Genomic DNA, 19819 nt, shown 5'->3' with positions numbered 1-19819 from the left:
CTGATTTGCACCCGAAACCACGAACCGGACGGCGGGCGGCCTCCTCCCACCGATGAGGGCGGGGCCATGCAAATTAGCCAGCGCCGGGAGGGTGTGGCCTGGGGAGGCCTCAGGGTAAGGAGGCAGGGGGCCCCTTGGCTCGGAGTCCCGCTGCCGAGGACGGATTTACCAAGTTGGAAATCCGGCTGTCTGTACTACCTCCAGATTCTTAAAAGTTTGACCATTAAATCTAAAACCGGCACACTCCGTGGGCCTGGTCTGGCTTTCTGGCCGCTACAAATGGTTTCTTCGGTGCAACCTCTCCCTCTGTTCAACTTAAGGACTTTTTACCTTCTGAGTGCTGGGTTCCTGTCATTTGGGTTTCAAGGAAAGGAAGTTTGCGAGGCTGGTGCTGAGGAAAGAGTGTGTGTGTGTGAGTTTGCGTTTGGGACAAGGGGGACAGGAGGAGGGGGCTGACGCTGGACCACACCCTCTCATCAGTGACTCCAGGCAGCTGCCCAGCTAGTGAACACACAAGCCATTTCTATGAAACATTTATTTCCTTTGAAACCTCCAGAAACATGCCAGAAAAATCTCAAGACCGGGATAGGGGAAAAAAAAAAAAAAGACAATAAAGAATAAAAAATCCAAATGAAACAGATCAACATATGAAAAAAAAAACCCCTGCTATCTTCAAGCCTTCAGATAAAACACCAACCTCAAATTAAATAGATTTCTTTTGCAGAGATCCTTAAAAAAAAATAACAGAAAACAAAACCAAAAAAAAAAAATCATAATTTACACTTGTCAATGTACATGATTAGGTCCCCAAAATGATTCGAATGATCCGAAGATGTGAGGAGAACTTAAAAAAAGAGCGGGGGAGGGGGCAGCCTCCAGGTTAGGGTCTGAGGAAAGGGCGGTGGGGCGGGTTCTGGACAGCCCTTCCAAAAAGGGGGTGGGACAGGGGGCAGAGACATCACAGTAGTTGGCCAGGGCTGAGGACCAAGCGGGCCCCACCTTGAGGCCCTCTCACTCCACGGCTGAGGGTGAGGGTGAGGGTGAGGGACAGAGACGGCAGGTCTGAGGGCTTCTGCCCGACTGCCTCGCTCCTGGGGTCAGAGGTGGATCGCAGGGAGACAAGCGTGCCCTTTCCTCTTGCCCCTGCTGGCCCAGCCTGGCACCCCTCCGAGTGCCTGTGTCCCTTGCGGTCCCCACAGCCCCCTTCCCTGAGGTTTCTGGCCCCAAAGAGAAAGCGGTGGGGTCTCTGCACCAGGGCTGGGCCACCTGGTGCTGGCTTCCAGCCCAGAGAGTGCTGCCTGCAGCGGGGCCAACTCCCCCTGCCTGGGGCCTCCCCAAACGGGGAAGTCCAGTGGCCTGTTCCCCCTGACTGCATCCCTCGGGAGTCCTCCCACTGAGTCCCAGCCCGTGGGGGACACCCCTTGATCCTCAGCTTGAGGTTGGGGGGAATCCACAGATTGTGGCCATACAGACTTGTTCTGGCGCAACTCTACATGAAAAAATAAATATATATATATATCTCTTTTTTGTTTTTAAAGGAAAAAAAAAGAAACTCTGTTTCCTGGGTGAACAGCGTAGTACCGCTCTGGCCTGGCCGACTGGCAAGCTGCCCCTTATTGCCTTGAGAGAACCAGCGTCCCGTGGGGGTTCACACGGCAAAGCCCTCCTGCCTCCCCGGGGAGCACAGTGAGGGTGTCCGGACGTCCGCTTGCGAAGGAAGAACAAAACCAGAGAGGAGCCGAAGGCTGTTTTCTCTCCAGCCCTGACCCGAGGGCTGCGTGGAGCCCCTCCAGGTGCCCGGAAGAGGCCCTGGCCGTGTGGTTGTTACTGGCGGGGCTGGGGAGGAGAGATGGGCCCTACGGCCCAGGCCTGCGCGGGAGATGGAAGGTGGTGGAGCGGCCCAGGCGCTGTAGGCCTCTGGCGGTCGGTCGAGGGGCTGACAGAAAAGACTGCAGAAACGGTCCCGAGTGTGCAAATAGAGTTTCCCCTCAGAGAAGCTGACTCTGGATGCTGGGGCTTCCTCTCTCCATCCTGGGGTCCCAAGAAAAGAACTGAAACTCTAAGAAAGTGCTCCTGGTGGCTTTTTGGAAGAATACGGTTGGAAGGGGGTCACGTCCGTGCTTTCTGGAGCCCCGACCCGTGTCCGCACAGGACCTCCGCTCTCTGGGGCCTGGGGGAAGCTCAGGCCAGTCTCACACTCATTTCTCATGCAGGGGGCTTGACCCCACAAGCCCAAACTCTGTTGTACGCCGTGAAGAAACCTGGTTTGTGAACTCCCGGAGCTGTGGGGTTTGGAGACACACTCTGGTCCTCCCTTCTCCTCTTCCTATGGCTTCTGATGGCTTGGTCCTAGGAAGAGGCTAGAGGGGCCATCCCCGGGGGGCCGGGGTGGGCGCGGTCCAGTGTCCAGGGGCCAGAGCTTGGCAGTTCAGAGGGGCGGCCTGAGACCGGGTCACCTTGTGGGGCCGGAGGAGCGGTGAGGCCTGCTGCCGTCCAGGGTCTCTGTGTCCACGAGGAGGGCAGTGGGGCCCTGGCTGCGTCATCTCGGTCACACCCGCAACCGGGCAGCGAGCTGAGGGAGATGGGAGGGCGGGAGCCCACAGCCGGCCCGGCCAGGGGGCCACGTCAGAGCTCCTTCTTCTCCCTGCAGAAGATCTCGGCGAACTTGCGCAGCTGCTCGCTGGCGGCCTGCGACTCCTCCTGCAAGCGCTGGTTATTCTGTCGCAGGCTGGCCACCTCGGACTGCAGCACGGCCTTGTCCTGCTTCTCCTGTGGGGCGGGGCCGGCGTCAGCGGGTGTGCAGAGCCAGGCGGCCACGGTTCGAATCCCAGCTCGGCCGCTCGGCAGCTGAGCGACCCTGGGCAAATGGTCTCATCTCTCTGGACCCATCCCCCTCAACTCTTAGAACACAGACCTCACTGTAATCATTATCACCTCAGTTTACCCTCACGGCCACCCGCGGACTTCGGGACTGCTGTTAGCCTCAGGTTCCCAGGAGGGAGAGGAAACCCAGCCTAGCAGAGCAGGCGGGGAGCTGGGATGCGGATGGACGCGGGCTGCCTGTATGGGCTTCGCTGGCCCTTCTGAGGTGCCCTTCCAGGCTCTGTGACATCCCAAGGCAGCTGACTTGTCCAAGGTCACACAGCATTACACGGGGGGGTTGGAACCTGGGCCCCTAGGATTCCTGCGCTTGAGACTCGCACGGTATATTCTGCCACCTTTCTTTTACCCCGAAGTATATAAAGTACCAAACAGAAGTCCTCTGCCCTTACTTCTCTCCTCCTCCTTCTACATCCTGGAGGTAAGTACAACGAACAATTTGGAATGCTGCCTTCTAGATAACACTCTGACCCATGGACGTTAAACTTTTTTTTCAAGTATGATAATGTTCTAGGCAGTAGTCTGTAGCTTGTTTAGTTTCTACTTGAGTGACTAGACTTCTTTTGCATGTCAGTAAATATGCAGATTCCTGCTAGTGTTTTAATTGGCTGCGGAATATTCCATGGCACGGGTGTCCTGTCCTTTATATAACCACTCTCCTGTGGGGGGGGGGGCAGCTGCACTGGCGACAAGTTTTTATTGCCAACAGAGCATCAGTGAACATCCCTGCTCATGGATCTCTGGCCCCATGCTTGCAATTGTGCTGGACAAATTCCCACAAGCAGAATTGCGGGATTGACAAGATACCCAGCCACATTTTTTTTTTAATAAGTATTCTCCAACTGCCCTCCGAAAAGGTTGGGCCAATTTGTTCTTCCTCCAACAATTTAGGAGAGTTCTCTCCATGTGCTTATTACCAGACTTTGGTATTGTCGCTTTCTACTCTTGCTCATGACTACATTCAAAGCTGGGCGGTCTCCCCTAGAATGGGTGGGGTGGGGACAGGTGCGTCAGCCTCGCGCGCGTCTGGGAAGCGGAACAGGGAGGCGCACAGCGGAGGCCTGGCTGCCCGGCGGCCTTACCTTCTGGAGGTCGGTGTGCAGCTGTTTCAGCATCACCTCCAGCTGGTACACCTTGCCTGTCAGGTCCAGGGGAGGCTCCTCGCTGGAAGGACAAGGGACAGGGTGAGACTCAAGGCCCCCCAGGCCTGGGGGGAGGGTTCCAGACCCACAGCCGGGGAGGAACAGGGGGGCCAGGACCCTCTGGCCCCTCAAGCTCTGGGGAGCCCTGTTCTTGCTGGGGTCCTGAGGGGGTCTGGAGGAGGGGCTCTGGGGGAAGCCTGAAGCCAGCCCTCCTCCCTGCTGTGCTCCACCCAGAGAGGGTCCATCTGTGGATGTGGATGGGGGCTGTGGATCTGTGGATGTGGGCGGGGCTTGTGGCCGCCTGTCGAAGGCTGTGTGCGTGCCTGCCCCGAAGTGTGCCCTCCCCCCAGGCACAGACCATGCGTGTACTTCAGCAAGAAATTCCTCCCGGGTGTGAGCACCTCACAGAGCACAATACAAGCCTGCCCCGCAGACATCCACTGAGCACCCAGCAGACCTGGGCCCTGCATCTGCAATGGGCAACGGAACAGGAGGGCCTGCCCTTGGGGACGATAATAAAGGACGCTGACAAAGATAATGACAGCGTCGCCCTTCCGGAGAGCCTACCCTGCGTTGGGCACAGTCTCAGTGTAACACAGCTCCTGGCCCAAAGTGGTCTGGGAGGTCACCACGTCCTTACCGGTGGACAGAGCAGGGAGCCCAGCCTGTGGCTCCTCCTCTGTGCAGTCCCCCAGCCCTGGCCTGCTGGGCCCCTGCAGAGGACAGTGGGCAGCCCCTTCCCTCCAGCAGGCTCCATGGGGCACAGTGGGGGTGCCAGGGAGGGGGGTGGGCTGCAGCAGAGCAGAAGGGGGAGAGAGGGGAGAGGACTCGGCCGCCTGCCTTCCCGCCCCTTTCTTCCCCCTCCCTGGTCCTGGATCCTGGGGACCTGCAGCTGCAGGGGAGGTAGGAGGCAGGTGGGAGAGGGTCACCAGCGCAGGGGTGAAGGGAATGCGGGGAGCTTGCCCCGGGCCACAGTCCTGCCATTCCCACACCCAGCCCATTCCTCCCTCGCTGCCCCCCTCGCTGCAGCGGCACCATCTGCAGCCACCTCGTTCCTGTGATTACAGTCGGGCCACATCTTTGGTGGAGGTTGAGTTCTAAAGCCAGTGAAAGAGGGGTGTGAAGAAGAGTCAAAAAAAAGAAGAGTCAGGAAAACCCAGAAGAGTCAAAATTTCTCTCGAAAATCCCTTCATTTGCCCATAAAGTACAGCGCACCACTGATGTACATGTAAGCCAAGCGAGTGCAGTCAGATATGTTGCACTAAACATAAGAGGACAGATGCGAGAGGTCTGCCTCCCTGTCCTCCTCTGTCCCCCTCTGTCCCCGCTGGGTCCCAGCTCCTGGGTCCACGGACAGCCCAGCTCCTGGGTCCACAGAGAGCCCAGCTCCTGGGTCCACAGACAGCCCAGCTTCTGGGTCCACGGACAGCCCAGCTCCTGGGTCCACGGACAGCCCAGCTCCTGGGTCCACGGACAGCCCAGCTCCTGGGTCCACAGAGAGCCCAGCTTGGGCTGCCAGGGGAGAGGTGACTGTCTGCATAATTCAGGCATGTGCAGAGGGGACCCAAGAGCAGACGGGGGGAGATGAAAGAGGGAGGAAGGGACCACGGTGCAGTGTGCAGTGGGGGGCACTCCTTACAGCTTCACGACTTAGAAGTGAACTGACTGTATTGATTACAGCATTGTCTCCATCCATGGGGATGGGGCTAACCTGGACTCGGTCACCACTGGGTCCCGGTGTGTCCCCCCCAGTCTGTGGCCCCTCTTTCACTGGGCGGGAGTCTGCGTTGTAGGGACCCAGGTTGCCGGCCTCCAGGTGTTTCCAGGGAAAACTCACCTCATGGTAGGGGTGGTCCTGGGGGTGGGGGGCCCCCTCTCCAGGCTCAGGTGGCTGTGGACAGGACTGTGTGCAGGTGGGACCTCCGGGCTCAGAGCTGGGTCGTTGAGAGAGAAAAGCGAGACGGCTCTTTGCACTGCTTGGGGGGGGGGGGAGAGGGGAGGAGGGGTCAGCAGAGCTCCCCGTTCCTCCACCCCTGTGCATCCCCCCACTGCCCCCTGCCTAACCACCTTTCCCCCGCACACCTCCCAGCCAAACCACCCCAACATTCTCAATCACTTGTGCTCGATCACACAGGCATTTAGGATGGGTATCTACCCCAAAACCAAATCAAGTGACACACACACAAAAATCCCATCCTGATTCTGAGCAAGCTTCTAGACCCAATGGCTGGTTTAGACAAAATTCAAGGGATAGAAACAAGTTAAATGCCAGCGTGAGAGAGTAACCACCCAAATTCGGCATAAATGACCTGGTTTCACCAACAAGTAAATGGTATGAAAAAAATGGCCCCAAGTGGATAGGGTTGAAGCTGGGTGAGGAGTTCCTGGGGATTCGTGGTTTTGAGAATGTCTGAAATTTCAAAAGCGAAAAGAGAAGCAAGACAGAGAATACCATGCATATTGAAGAGAGAAAAGAAATCCCATGGCTGTTAAAGCTCCGATTCTGGGGTCTCGCCCTAGACTCGCCCTGGGGATGGGGCCCGAGTACCTGCATTTTTAAGCGGGGACTCGGAGGTGTTCTGTAAGCCCTCGGCGAGCGCCTGGTTCAGTGAGCCCGGGGACAGCCGGACAACGGAATACACGGGCACAGAAAACCAGGAGCCGGGTCCCCCTGCATGCCCCTCGGGCAGAGGTACCACCAGGAGCTGGTGGTACAAGCTGGACACCTGGCAGAGGCAGGCCCCCGACTCCTGTTCTGACATTTTTTTAAGTTATTTTATTTTTTTTTGAAGATTTTTAAAATTTATTTGAGAGAGACTGAGAGAGTGAGAAAAAAAGAGCATGAGTGGAGGGAGGGGCAGAGGGAGAGGGAGAAGCAGGCTCCCTGCTGAGCGTGGAGCCCGGCCAGGGGCTGGATCCCAGGACCCTGGGATCATGACCTGGGCCGAAGGCAGACGCTTAACTGACCGAGGCACCCAGGTGGCCCAGATGTTGATGTGTCTTGTTAACCAGCAGTGGTGACCTTGCTCCCTTGGGTTAAGGTGCCGTCCACCGGCTTTCTCCATTGTGAAGTTACTATTGTTCCCGTCTAAGTCACTTTGTTAGGAGTGAGACCCTGAGTCCAGCCCACTCCCAACAGCGAGGGGAATGAAGCCCCACTTCCAGGAGGGACAGTATGAAAGCACTTGGGGACTGCGCAATCATTCATAAGTATTTTGGGGTAGATACTTTGAGGCTATGGAAACACCCTGCTTCTGCTTAAAGTCTCCCCACTAATTTTAGCAATCATCAATCACATCTGTGCTATTTTAATGATGACTTTCCATTTCCCTCATTCCTTCTAGATTAACTGGGATCCTTTTATAAGTAAGAGCTGTCCTAGCCACCGTCTGTTTATTCACTTACCTACTGATAGAGGAGTATGGACTCATGGACATTTGTTCTATTCTTTGGGTTAGAATCCAATGCTGCTGTTATTTATTTTGCTGTTCAACTGCTCCAACTTCAGCCACTGGGAGCTCTTCGGGATGGCTCCTATGAACCCCTGACATGCCCCCCGCCCCTTGCTAAAACACTTCCTTACTTTCTAGCACCACAAGATGTGATCCCCTTTACTTTTTTTTTTTCTGGAACATTTTGAAGCAAACCCCAGGTATCTTTGTAGCTCCCCTGCAGCAGCTTCCCTATGCCACAGCAACCACGCCACGAATACACCTGCCGAAGTTAACAATAATGCCTTCAGTCTTTTCCATTTGTTTAGATCACACAGGATAACGTCCATACATTGTCCCTGAAACAGACCAAGCTCACAGCGAGCTGTAACAACCCTGACTCCTTTCCGCTGACGGCCCCTCTCCCTGCTCCACAGGGAGGTAACTGCCACTGTGGCCTTGGGTGTGTTTCCTTCCAGGCCTTTCTGCTACACCGTCCCCCATCACCCATCACCTAACCTTCTGTGTGGTTGCTGGGCTTCATTTATTAATTTCAAAGAGGAGGAGGAGAAAGCTCCCTGGGGGACTCTGATGCGCCACCAACCTGCTCCCCCAGCTTTCTCACGGGGTGGTGCTGGCTCCTCAGGCAAGGTGGGGGGTGGGGCAGTGTAAACGGGGTGGCTGCGGGGGAGGGGGCTCTGGCTGCCCCAGCTCCTCCCAGAAGCCCACAGCTGGGGCCCAGTGTCTGGACAGCTCTGCCTTCCAAACACAATACTACAGCTATTGGTGGCATCTGGGTCTTCAGGGAGCGGCTTGGGGTCATCCAACTCTGTCTCTGCAGCTCAGTGAGTTACGACCCAAATTTGCCTCAATGAGGAGAGAGACTGAGCGTATGTACAAAAGTATAAGAGCATCTGAGTTTCCTTTTCCACAGTGATCTGCTTCCTGTGCCCATCTTTCTGGAGGGTCATTCAGGCCTGGGTTCGAATCCTGACCCTGTGTGCCCTTGGCCAGCTAGGGGACTCTGGTGGCCGAGCCGCAGTTTCCTCATTTGTAAACGGGAATCCTTACGCATCCCTGAGACCAGAGCTTAGAAGTGATGTCTGTAAGGCGGTCAAGTGCTGGCTCCATGGAGATGCTCTGTAATGTCACCGTGGCCGTGTCACCTCCTCCTCCAAGTGCCGCAGAGCAACCCTCTCCGCCACTGCGTGTCAGGGCTCCGAAGGGTCAAGTTTACCTGCAGCACTGGGCCCCTGCTGATGGTTCCCAAGGGAGCGGAAGGCAGGGCTAGACCAGAGGCTGGACCCGGCCACACCCGGACGCCTGACCGTCTTTGCCCTGAGACCAGGAGAGGCTGCAGGGTAGGATGGAAGCGACCAACAGGAGCAGACAAGGAGGGAAGCTTTCTCCAGGCCACCTGCCAGATGTGGACTGGCCCAAACATGGAAATAGGAAGGCCACGTACCCTATGGGTCTGGTTTAAGGGATCCTGCTCTGAGCCAGACCCATGCCGGGCACCTAGCAGTGACGGAGATGGCCCCAGGTCCTGCCCTCCCAGGCCAGTGGGGAATATAGACCCATCACTGGGCAGCAGTGGCCCTGAGTGGGCAGGGCTGGGGGAGCCCAGGGCAGGTGCCTAATCCAGACTAGGGGATATTAGGGAGGGCTTCCTGAAGGAAGGACCGCAAAGCTATTGTCTAAAAGATGGAAAAATGAGCCAGAAGAATATGTTCGGGTTGGTCAGGAATCACCACGGGTCCCACTGTACAGATGAGGAACTGATGCTTAGAAAGATCAAGCTGCTTGCCCAAGGTCACACGGGAAGGAAATGGCAAAGTGCTAGCTGTCCCTCATTATCTGTTTTCCCTTTTTCCGTAAGAACAAATCCCAAACGTTCGTTGGGCATAGGGCCTCATTTCTCAGCCTGCCCTGGAGCCATGAGGTACGGCTCTGTGCAATGCCCTGGCCCACGGCAAGTATGCGTAGGGGGAGTGTCAGGCTTGGGGCTGTGTCCTCTCTCCTGCTGCTCGGAGCTGAACACGGTGGCCTGCGCTCTAGCAACCATCTTGGACCGTGAGGGTGAGGCCCCCTGGAAATGGCAGAGCAGAGGGTGCAAGGAGCCTGTACCCCCTAATGCATTTATGGAACTGCTGCCCAGCCCTAGACCCCCCCCCACCCCAGGAATTTTCACCTGCATAAAACAGGTTTAAGTCATTGTTAATTTGGGTTTCCTGCCGCTTGCAGCCAAAGCAAATCTAAACACAGTTTGGATGATTACAAGTTTGCCCTGTGATGTGATATAAGGTGCCATCTGTTGAGGGCTCGTTCTGTGTCTGACATGTTTTACACACGGTGGCCTTTCATGTAATCCTCACTGCAGCCCCAGGCACGTTCCTGTTCTGCAGATCAGACAGGCAAATACACTTGCCCAGGACTGCACAGTGAGCAAGAGACAGGGCAGGATGTGAACCCTGCTCCCCCTAATTCCGGATCCTGCGTGTGCCCCACTTCAGAGCCCCAAGGCCCTCCATTGATCCTTCTAGGACAAAGCAGCAGGGGAGGGATCGGACCAGGTTGGGTGGAAGGTGCCTACCTTCATAGGCCTTGGCTGCATTCACCAGGCTGGACCACTCAAGGCCAGCAGCCGTGTCAGGCAGGGGCATCATCCCGGGGTCAAGGCGCCGCAGCGGCCGGTCCCGCCCGTCCGCCAGCGAGAGCTCCGAGGCAGAGATGGTGGCTGGGTAGGAAGAGCAGAGAGGGGAGATGGGGGGAGGATGACAACGTGAAGGAAACAAAGACGTTCATCCATTCTGTTTTACTTTCTGGGTAGCTCTATAATGCTATATAATTGTTACAATAGCACATACGATTGAGTAAACACGTTACCATCATCAGAAGATGCCAAATGCTGGCAGGTAAGGGGGTGGGTGTGTCAGGTGTTTATGTGGGTGGGGACGGGATGAGAGGGACAGAGCAGTGGGACGCACAGTCACAGGTGACACGGCTGGACCGTGTGGGGCCTCGTAGGTCAGGAGGACTCTTTTACTGTGAGTGGGATGGAGCCAAAGGCTCCCCCTGGCTGCGTGTGGAGGCCAGACCGTGTGAGGGTGGAGAGCAGGGAGGTGGTGAGGAGGCTGCCGGGGAGAGTGGACCGGCCGGGGTGAGGCTGGGGCAGGGTGGGGGTGGGGGACGGGAACAAGTAGCAGGTCCTGGAGTGATTTTTTACATGCAACCAAAAGTACTTCCAGAAGAGGGGAGGTGAGCGTGGGCCAGAGAGAACGGTGCAGGGTGACTTCAGAGATGGGGAGGCGGGGGTGGGCCACAAGTTTGCTCCTGGAGGTGTGGCGCAGAGGAGGCAAGCCCAGGCCGCAGATAGAAATCCGGGTTGTCAATGTGTGGCCAGTGTCTGGTGGCGGCAGGGTCGCCGTGGGGAGATGGGGCAGAGAAAGAGGCCCCTGAAGGCTCCGGGTGTTGGGAGTGACAGCGACAGCAGCTGCATGTGGGGCCTCAGCTTGCTGCCGCCTCCCAGCTGCCAAAGGGGAGGGGACAGAGAGGTCAGGAGGTGACTCAGGCAGGAAAGGCAGGGCCCGACCATGCTGGGTGCGCTACGGGACCATCACCCCGTAGCCGGGAGGAGGTGTTGTGATGCTCCCCCGTGTTGTGGAGGGGGAAACCGAGGCTCAGAGCGAGACACGCCTGGCTCGCGCTCACACTCGCTGGCAGTGGCCCTTGGCTCTGAACTGCGTGGTCTGACGCTGACCCTGCTCGATGCCCAGCCCCGCCAGGCTTTGGGGTTTAGAAGGTCCCTGTTAATACTCTGTCCTAACCCTGCTCGCCAGTCCCGAGGTGCAAGCCTGACTCACGGTGGGATTAAAATGCTTGCTCCAGACGGAAGAATACCAACAAAATAATAAACGGCTAGTGCTTTTCAGTGCTTCCTGCATAGATCAGGGATTGTGCTAAGTGTCTTCCACGTATTAATGCGTCTGAGTCTCAGTGTAATGTGGTGAGGGGCAGGTTCGCCTTGAGCTGAGCCGGGGACGGAGTGGGAGCAGGCTCTGGGGAGACTCCACCTCAGTGATACGGGACACAGGCTCAGCCAAAACCCCTGGAGTAGACACATCTCTGAAGTCAAGATCTGTCTGCATTGGAGGGTGCTGCGCATGTGTTATTGCAATGGCCCCGGAAAGGCCGGGCAGCACCCCGTAGTCACGCCAGTGACCTGCAATGAAGTGATGATCGCTTGCACCACATGGCCGTCTGGGTTGGGTTCTGCTGCTCAACGAGCCTGGCCCAAAGTTCTGCATCGCTTCTCAGTTTTGGAGCCTTTGGGGTTGTGAATACGGGACTGGAGGGGGCACTGAAGGCAGGACCCACCCCAGCCGGTGCATGGGCTTTGATGGGGGCCGTGTGCACTGTGCCCCCTTCGTGGGGGATGCTGGGTAAATAGTTGCTGGGTGAATAAAAGAATGGATGAGTCACACCCTTACACCTTCTCCCTCCAAGCGCTGGCAGACTTGGGGGGAATCAGGTAAGTAAATAAACATTCATGAAACCATCTGCTTGGTGCTGGAGCAGGGGGCTGGGGGAGCAGCTAAGGGAAAGCCTGATCCTCGGGGCCCTCCTGTCTGCAGCCTTCTCTAGCTGACTCCCATCTTTGGGCAGTCCAGACTTCTAGCTAGGTGGCCCCCAGGAGACCCCCTGATGCTCGGCTAACCATCCCCTGCTCTTGTGGGTGACACCGTCAGTACCCCCCAGAAGCTCCGACGCACCCCAGCTCCCCACCTCGGCTGACACCACCACTGGTGACCTCCAGTGTGGTCTGTCTGCCCGCCCCCCAACCCTGGCGAAGCCCCCCACTGGCCCCAGTGCGCCCGTGCTCACACTTCTTCTCCGGGAAGCCGCTGCCGGCGGCAGGGCCAGTGGTGGGACTGCCGCCGCCGGGCGGGTGGGGGTGCTGGCGGCGGGCGGGCAGCGTGCTGGAGGGGAAGGCGCAGGTGCTGGTGAAGAGCACGTCGCTGGGCAGGCCCGGCTCCAGGCTGGCGGGGTTGGCCAAGCTGGGCTCCCGCCGCCCACTGCACAGACTCTCATCGGACAGTGTCCGCTGCAGGCTCTTCTGCGGTGACTGTTGGAGAGACACGGACGGTCACGCGGCGCAGTCCTGGCCTGGCTCCCGGTCACTGTCCTCACAGGCGTCTTCCCGTCTCGGACAGCTGTGCGTCTTACCCACCCAGCATCTGTTTCTGCCCCTTTCTGCTCAAAGCACCTCAAATTTCCCCTGGGATGCCTCTTCCCCTCCTCCCTCCCCACCTGGCTCTGGCCCTCCAGAGGCCATCGCCACCCTCCTGCTCCAGGGAAGGTTAGGGAAGGCGGTGTGACCGGAGCTGGACTTATGGGATCCAGTCATTGGTGGGGACCACTGGGGACAGCTGGGTCCCACAAGAGTGCGAATAACCAGAAGTAGGTGGGGACAAGAATGGAGAGAAGCAGACAGTGTCGAGGGACTAAGGGAGCCTGATGGTTCCCCTGCCTCTGGGTAACAAGAGCCTGAATTTCCCCTGGAACCCCGCCCCCACTCTTGGTCCACGCAGTTTGGGTGGGTGGAGGCTGCTTCCACCCTGGGCTCCAGGAGAGGGACACGAGAGCCAGTAAGAGCATCCCTTTCCAGTCACGTGAGTTACCCTAGTGCGGAAGGAATCCCCAACCTGCCTGCCGAGGCTGGCTTATACTGTGATTTGGCTCCTGACTAATGTGACGACCTGACTTCTGGCTATGAAGCCACATACACCTACATACAAGTGGGGCTGGCCGCTGCTGCAGGTGCAGGCCATGGGCAGGAGGAGGCCGGAGTGAGCACAGGGAGCTCTGTACTCCTCCCTCGCCCTCCCACGACTACCTGGCCCACCTGATTCTGTGTGTGTGTGTGTGGTGGGGGGCAGCTTCTACATACCCCCGCATCTCTCTCCTGTTCGGGCGCCAGGTTGTCCATGATGATGAGTTTCTTCAGGTCGTCCTCAATGGTGGATTTGTAGTTCTTCCGTGGGGAGCGGAGGTCTCGGAGGGATGCCCTCAACCGTGGCTGCCCGAAGACGTTTTTTGTATTGGTGTCCACCTGCCTGGAATGAGAGGATGAGGGTCAGAGTGGCCTTGCGGAGGCTCACCCTGCTTCTCAAAGTGGTCCTGACCCAAGAAGGCTGGCTGCCTTCGGGGGAAGGGACTGCGGCCTTCTCCCGTTCACCTGCTGGAGGTGAGCCGGAAGAGGGATCAAATTTATTCTCTCCATTCATTCATCCCACAAGATTTCCTGGGAACCTGCCCTGGGCTGTGCCTGTTCCAGGCGGGGGACACAGAGCAGAGAACATGCAGCTGACCTCCAGTCACAGAGACCCACAATTAACAAGTAACTATACAACAGGTGTCCAAGGTCACACAGGCTGTGTGAGTGGAGGAGTCAGGATTCCAGCTGAGGCCACCAGGCCGCAGAGCCCACAGGTGTCACCTCCGAACTTGACTGCCATGTTTATATCACAGACACGGCATAAAAATGATGTATGGGGGGGCGCCTGGGTGGCTCAGTCGGTTAAGTGTCCCACTCCTAACTTCGGCTCAGGTCATGATCTCAGAGTAGTGAGATCGAGCCCCGCATCAGGCTCCACACTCAGCGCGGAATCAAGCTTGAGATTCTCTCTCTCCCTCTGCCTCTACCCTCACCCCCCAAATAAATAATAAATAAAATCTTAAAACAAAAAGATGTATAGTGTGTGGGGAGCATAACTACATTTGGTTTAGTAATACTCTTTTAAGTGCAAAGAAAAAGTTCTGGGGAAATTATGAACAGTGGGTACATGACCCCCTGGGAGGTCAGGAATCTTTTTAGGAGTTGGAAAAATGGGACTGTCACTTTTCATCTGATACCCTTCTGAACTGTCTCAATTTATTTTACCATAATTAAGTGCCAGAACAATAATGACGATTTAAAAAACTAGTTTAAAAAAAAGGTGACACCTGGAATTTGTCATTTTGTTAACTCAAGAAAGAAAAAGTCTTTGGACCCAGGAAGAAAGACGATGTCTAGGGCTCCTGAATGTTTTGAAGTTTGCATTTTTTTTTCATTTTCTCAGCTGCCACCTTGGGGTTTTAACAAAAGAAGGAAGAGAGGGTGGCAAATTTTTCCCTGTCAGGTTGTATTCCACCCCAAATTAGAATTCCAGGTCTAGGGTAATTCTGGCTCCATTACAGTACTCTCTGAAGTGTGTTCTTTGGCAAATGAAAAGCTTTAAAGCCAAAAGAGAGAAATACACAGTGAAACAGAGGAAGAGCATACACCCCAATGAGTACATGGTTCCTCCCCTGGGAGCTGGAAGGGGGCTCAGCCCTCCCCCTTCCAAAGGGATTTCACAGTTTTCCAGAATCCCCTGCAAGGAGGAGGGGTGGAGCCTGTGACTCAGTGCAGGGCATGTCCCATGCTGTGCCCACCTTCCCTGAAGAGGGAGCAGGCCGGGACTTCAGCCCGTCTATGGCAAGAAAGGGACACTGTTTATGAGGCTGGCCCTCTGGGAGGGGCACAAAGCCACCCGGGGAACACTTTTTTTTTTTTTTTTTTAAGATTTTATTTATTTATTTGAGAGAGAGAGAATGAGAGAGAGCACATGAGAGGGGGGAGGGTCAGAGGGAGAAGCAGACTCCCTGCCGAGCAGGGAGCCCGAGGGACTGGATCCAGGGACTCGATCCAGGGACTCCAGGATCATGACCTGAGCTGAAGGCAGTCGCTTAACCAACTGAGCCACCCAGGCGCCCTCCCGCGGAACACTTTCAAACGTGCATGCTCTTGGCCCGAGGGACTCTATCTGCTTCTGGGCATGTGTCCTTCAGAAAGGGCCGTGTGAACCTACGTGTGCCAAGTATATGGGGACACTTAATAGGGTCCTGTCTGTGAAGCAAACACAGAATTGGCCAGCAGGGGAAGAGCGAGGCCCCACGGAATCATGCCATCTAGCTATTAAAGAGAAGTGGAGCTGGTTCACCTAACACAGAAAGAGGTTCTCCCCGGTATGTCACAGGAATAAAGAAGTGGTATATACAGTGTGAAATCATTTTTAGAAAACAAAGCTTACACATAGCCTAGTTTGATGTATTAAAATTTACCAAACTCTCAGCTCCAAAGGAAGGGTACGTTGGGGGATTCGCTTTCCAAAAATGTGCCTCATCACAGCCTGTGAAATCCTTGGCAATCTGCCCCGCCCTGCCTCTGCCCTTCTCTCCTCCCACACAGGCCTCCCAATGTTCCTTTAGCATGCCAGGCACGGTCCTGCCCCAGGGCCTTTGCACTGGCTCTTCTGGCAGCCTGGAGTTGCCCTCCCCAGCATTCCCCATGAATAGCAGCTTCTCATCTATCCAGCTTATCTCAAATGTTGCCTCCTCTGGGAGGCCTCGCCTGACCACTCAAGCTTCTAGTGTCCCCTCCCAGCCCGGGTGTGCTCCATCACCCAATCCTGTGCGCTGCTTCACTGTGCTCATCTCCTGGCAGTTTGTCACAGGCGCTTGTGTGTTTGTGGTCCCACTCTCACCTCATCTGCAGCCTTCTGTTCTGTGTTGGGAACAAGGCCTGCCACATTGCAAGCACTCAGAAGAAGCTGTTCAACGCGAATCACACGGAGCCAACCTTCCTTCTAACCAACCAACCAACCCACCAACCCACTTCCCTACTTATCTCCTTCCTTTCAACCTTCCTCTCTTCCTTTTTTTTAAAAAAACTTAAGTAGGGCGCCTGGGTGGCTCAGTTGATTAAGCGACTGCCTTCGGCTCAGGTCATGATCCTGGAGTCCTGGGATCGAGTCCCGCATCGGGCTCCCTGCTCGGCAGGGAGTCTGCTTCTCCCTCTGGCCCTCCTCCCTCTCATGCTCTCTGTCTCTCATTCTCTCTCTCTCAAATAAATAAATAAAATCTTTAAAAAAAATAAATAAATAAAAAAACTTAAGTAATCTCTACACCCAATGTGGGACTCGAACTCACGACCCTGAGATCAGGAGTCGCATGCTCCTCTGACTGAGCCAGCCAGGCGCCCCTCTTCCTTCCTTTTCTAAGAAGTGTCAATGACGGGCGCCTGGGTGGCTCAGTTGGTTAAGCGACTGCCTTCGGCTCAGGTCATGATCCTGGAGTCCCGGGATCGAGTCCCGCATCGGGCTCCCTGCTCGGCGGGGAGCCTGCTTCTCCCTCTCCCACTCCCCGTTTGTGTTCCCTCTCTCACTGTGTCTTTCTCTGTCAAATAAATAAATAAAATCTTTAAAAAAAAAAAAAAAAAAGAAGTGTCAATGACTTTTATAAAGCAGGAAAAAGCACAGAGATATTTTAAAAAGTTAAGCCAAAAGAACACAAGTATTTATTTCTTCCCTGTACTGTTTAATTTTGTGTTCATGTGCTAACATTGCCTTCCCAGCTCCCAGGACCTCTGGGAGTCTGATGGGGCATTCGAGATTCTGTGGTGGGAGCCTGGCTCGCCAGGAGACATCCTGTACAAGGTCCTGCCCCAACCCCCAAGCCCGCACACATCTCCGCGGCAGGCCTGACTCTCTCACTGCGCCACCAGGCTGTGTCTAAAGGGAATAGAGTACGATGGAATTCAGTTTGGGGCGTCAAATCAATCATTTTTGCTCTTATTTTTTTCTTCTGGAAGAATTTCCCGATGTAGTTTCTAAATGGCAAATTCTAAGCAATCATTTAAAAGGGCATTAACTCCAGGTTAACAAAACCAACCAGACTGCGCTTGTACATTCCGACCTGTTTCCTTTTTCTCAAGATCTCGGGTCCCCATGATTGTGAAAACCTAATGACCTGGAGGACAAAAGAGACTGCTCTCTGCCGGTTCAAAAGGATGAGATCACCTTCTCTGTGCTAATATGGTAACTGTCCCCGAGATACGAAGAGGAAAGAGCAAGTGAAAAAGGCAGATGTGCAGAGACGGGGAGCCACACTGGCCAACGGAAGGGGGCGTGAGGGAGGAAGCACGTGGGGTCCCACGGGCTTGTCTCGGTTGGAACACTTTGGGATGGACGCGGAAGAAACGAAGACCATGGTTGTGCTTGGGGAGGGGGGTGCTGGACGGCTGGGGGCTGGGAAGGGACAGAGGCTGGGTTTGTGCCATGAACCCTCTGGTACTAGTTCGGTTTTTATCCTGGCCAGGGTTTACCTTTCACGAGACAAACGAAGATCACACCGGAAAGATGTGCCTTCTCTCTGGGGTCTGCCCGACAGCACCAGACATCACCTCTGATTTGCTCGCGTTGCCTGAACTTGGACTTGGCCGTGTTGTGGAATGACACCACTTATAGCAGAAAACAAGGGCAGACAACTTACAAAGGCAGCGCTGCAGTACGGTCCCCCCAGACAACAGCGACTCCTTCTTCCTGTGACAGCAGGGCCTGAGGTGGACGGTGACCGATGGCTCTGACTTGGCTGGGCCTGTCCCCAGCTGACTCTGGGCTCTGGCCTCCAACTGGGGCAGCTCCCTCAGGGCCAAGTTAATTAAGCCAATTAGCACCACTGTCGGCCTCTCTGGGCCGGGGGCTGTGCCAATGTGGCTGGTGAGGACACAGAGCAGGGCTGCACCTCAGGTGGCAGGCGGATATTCCTGGAGGGATGGCTGGGAGAGAGGCCCGTTGGGGAGGGGGGCTGCCCTGTTATGGGGTGGGGATGTTGGGGAGAGGCCTCTCCCCGCCGCTCCTTCCGTGGCTGCACAGAGCTGGACCTGAATCTGAGGAAGGAGCTGGAATGGAAGGTGCCAACCACGAGACACCAGTGCCTGTCAGCCCAGCCAACAGTGACCGGGTGTTTCCCTACGACTCGCTGAAATCCTCACGTCACCTCTGTGCTCACGCGCTCCCTGGCCCCGGTGGCCTTCACACACGGGATCTCCCTTCACTCCCTCGGTGGCGCTGCAGGAGGACGCTTGGGGGGCCTGGGTCCTCAGGTGTGACCCGGGGGCTGGCCCTCCCATCCACCACTCCACACTTAAAGGCAACAGAGACCATTCCTGGAGGAGGCTCTGCTTCCTCCTTGCTGGGCCCAGAGTCTGCGGGGCCAGGGGCCAGTGGGGCCTAAGCACGTGTACCTCACAACAACCCTACGTTGTGTGGCTGACTGGTTTAACACTCAGAGAGAAGTGTAGGGCCATTATCTGGAAGAGCGGTGGCCTGTTCTTGGCTGTGCCTGCCTTGTGAAGGAGGCTTCTCAGGGTGGCCCAGTGACCACTAGCCCATTAGGGGCATCTCCAGCCCTGCAGCCCGGCCGAGACTGGCCCGTTGAGGAGGCGGTGCCCAGGAGGGCTGAGGGCTGCCTGCTCCACCTCCCAACCGGCCGGGCTCCAGCCTGGCCCCTCCTGTCAGAAGGGAAACCTGTGGGCCCAGTCACACCCTCACCTGCTAAGCCCCTGGCAGCTCGAAGGTGGTGCTGGGGCCTCGAATGGATTAACTCACTAAATCCTCACAACCCTGGAGCTAGGGATGGCTGTCATTCCAGGTTAAAGAGAGGGAAGTTGAGGGGCTAAGGTGGGGGTAAGCAGCCAATGGATCTCCATCCTGACCCCCACGCTGTTCTGCCCTCTAATGGCTGGGAGAAGGCAGGCCAATGAATTAATGAGTCCTGGGACAAAGTGGCCAAAATGGGGCTGTCTGGCCATCCCCTGAGGCAGAGGTGCTGGCCTGTCCCTCCCCAAGTGTTGACCAAGGGGCCTGCAGCAGAAGGTCTGGGGGTGGGAGACAGAGCACAGATTCTCTGTTCTTCACTAGCTTACTGTCGTTTGGTCAACTAGAGCATATGCCCCAATACAGAGGAGACTGTCCCCTCCGAGAAATCAGTCCTCAGGAAATAGGAGTCACCGCCCTGGACAGGAGTCCTTCTTGGGTCTTTCATATGATGAGATGCTCTGTTAGTTACCTTGCTGGATACGAATCCTAGCTCTGCCACTTTTGGCTGTGGACCTGGCTATGTACTTCTAACTGTGCCTCAGTTTCCTCATCTGGAAATGGGGGTAAGAACAGGATCCCTCTAGTGGGGTTGCTGGAGGATCACTGGGGCCAGGTCTGTATAGCCCCAGCCAAGCAGTCTGGCGGAAAGGGAGCACCCCTGTGCTGGATGAGGCCATTAGCATTTCTCCGTGGGATGTGTTAGACGTCCCTGACTGGTATCAATGACAAGGGAAGCAAAGAAAGTAGACAGATTTGGGAATTACTTCTGGTAGGGGTGGGGAATAAGGTCATAATATGTGGTGACCCTGGGGGACAAATCACAAAACCAACAAGCGCAATATTTGCAGTGATTAACCTTAACTAACCAAGTGAATCTGGGTAAGTGACATAACCATTCTGTACC

General features: G+C 55.9%; 1 protein-coding gene across 12 annotated transcripts in view; it reads right to left on the bottom strand.

Moving 5' to 3' along the window:
• Positions 1–520: 520 nt before the first annotated feature.
• SIPA1L3 (signal induced proliferation associated 1 like 3) overlaps positions 521–19819 on the bottom strand; it is a 227432-nt gene continuing 208133 nt past the window's right edge. For 7 of the 12 annotated variants that reach the window (XM_064581035.1, XM_064581037.1, XM_064581032.1 and 4 more), the window contains 6 exons: positions 13404–13569; positions 12239–12578; positions 10047–10190; positions 5860–5998; positions 3963–4044; positions 521–2769 (listed from right to left, as the gene is read on the bottom strand). In XM_064581035.1, the coding sequence (XP_064437105.1) occupies positions 2626–2769; positions 3963–4044; positions 5860–5998; positions 10047–10190; positions 12239–12578; positions 13404–13569 (1015 nt within the window). In that variant the 3' untranslated portion in view covers positions 521–2625. Of the gene's footprint in view, positions 2770–3962; positions 4045–5859; positions 5999–7605; positions 7737–10046; positions 10191–12238; positions 12579–13403; positions 13570–19819 lie in introns of those variants that run through there. The other 5 variants (XM_064581040.1, XM_064581039.1, XM_054511377.2 and 2 more) reach the window with 5 other exon arrangements.

Source organism: Mirounga angustirostris, unplaced genomic scaffold (assembly GCF_029215605.1).
Source record: "Mirounga angustirostris isolate CCGP_5_RB_7025 unplaced genomic scaffold, mMirAng1.0.hap1 SCAF_16, whole genome shotgun sequence".
NCBI classification, from domain to species: domain Eukaryota; kingdom Metazoa; phylum Chordata; class Mammalia; order Carnivora; family Phocidae; genus Mirounga; species Mirounga angustirostris.
The sequence above is the reverse complement of the archived record's forward strand: the minus strand, read 5'-3'. Positions and strand labels throughout refer to the sequence as shown.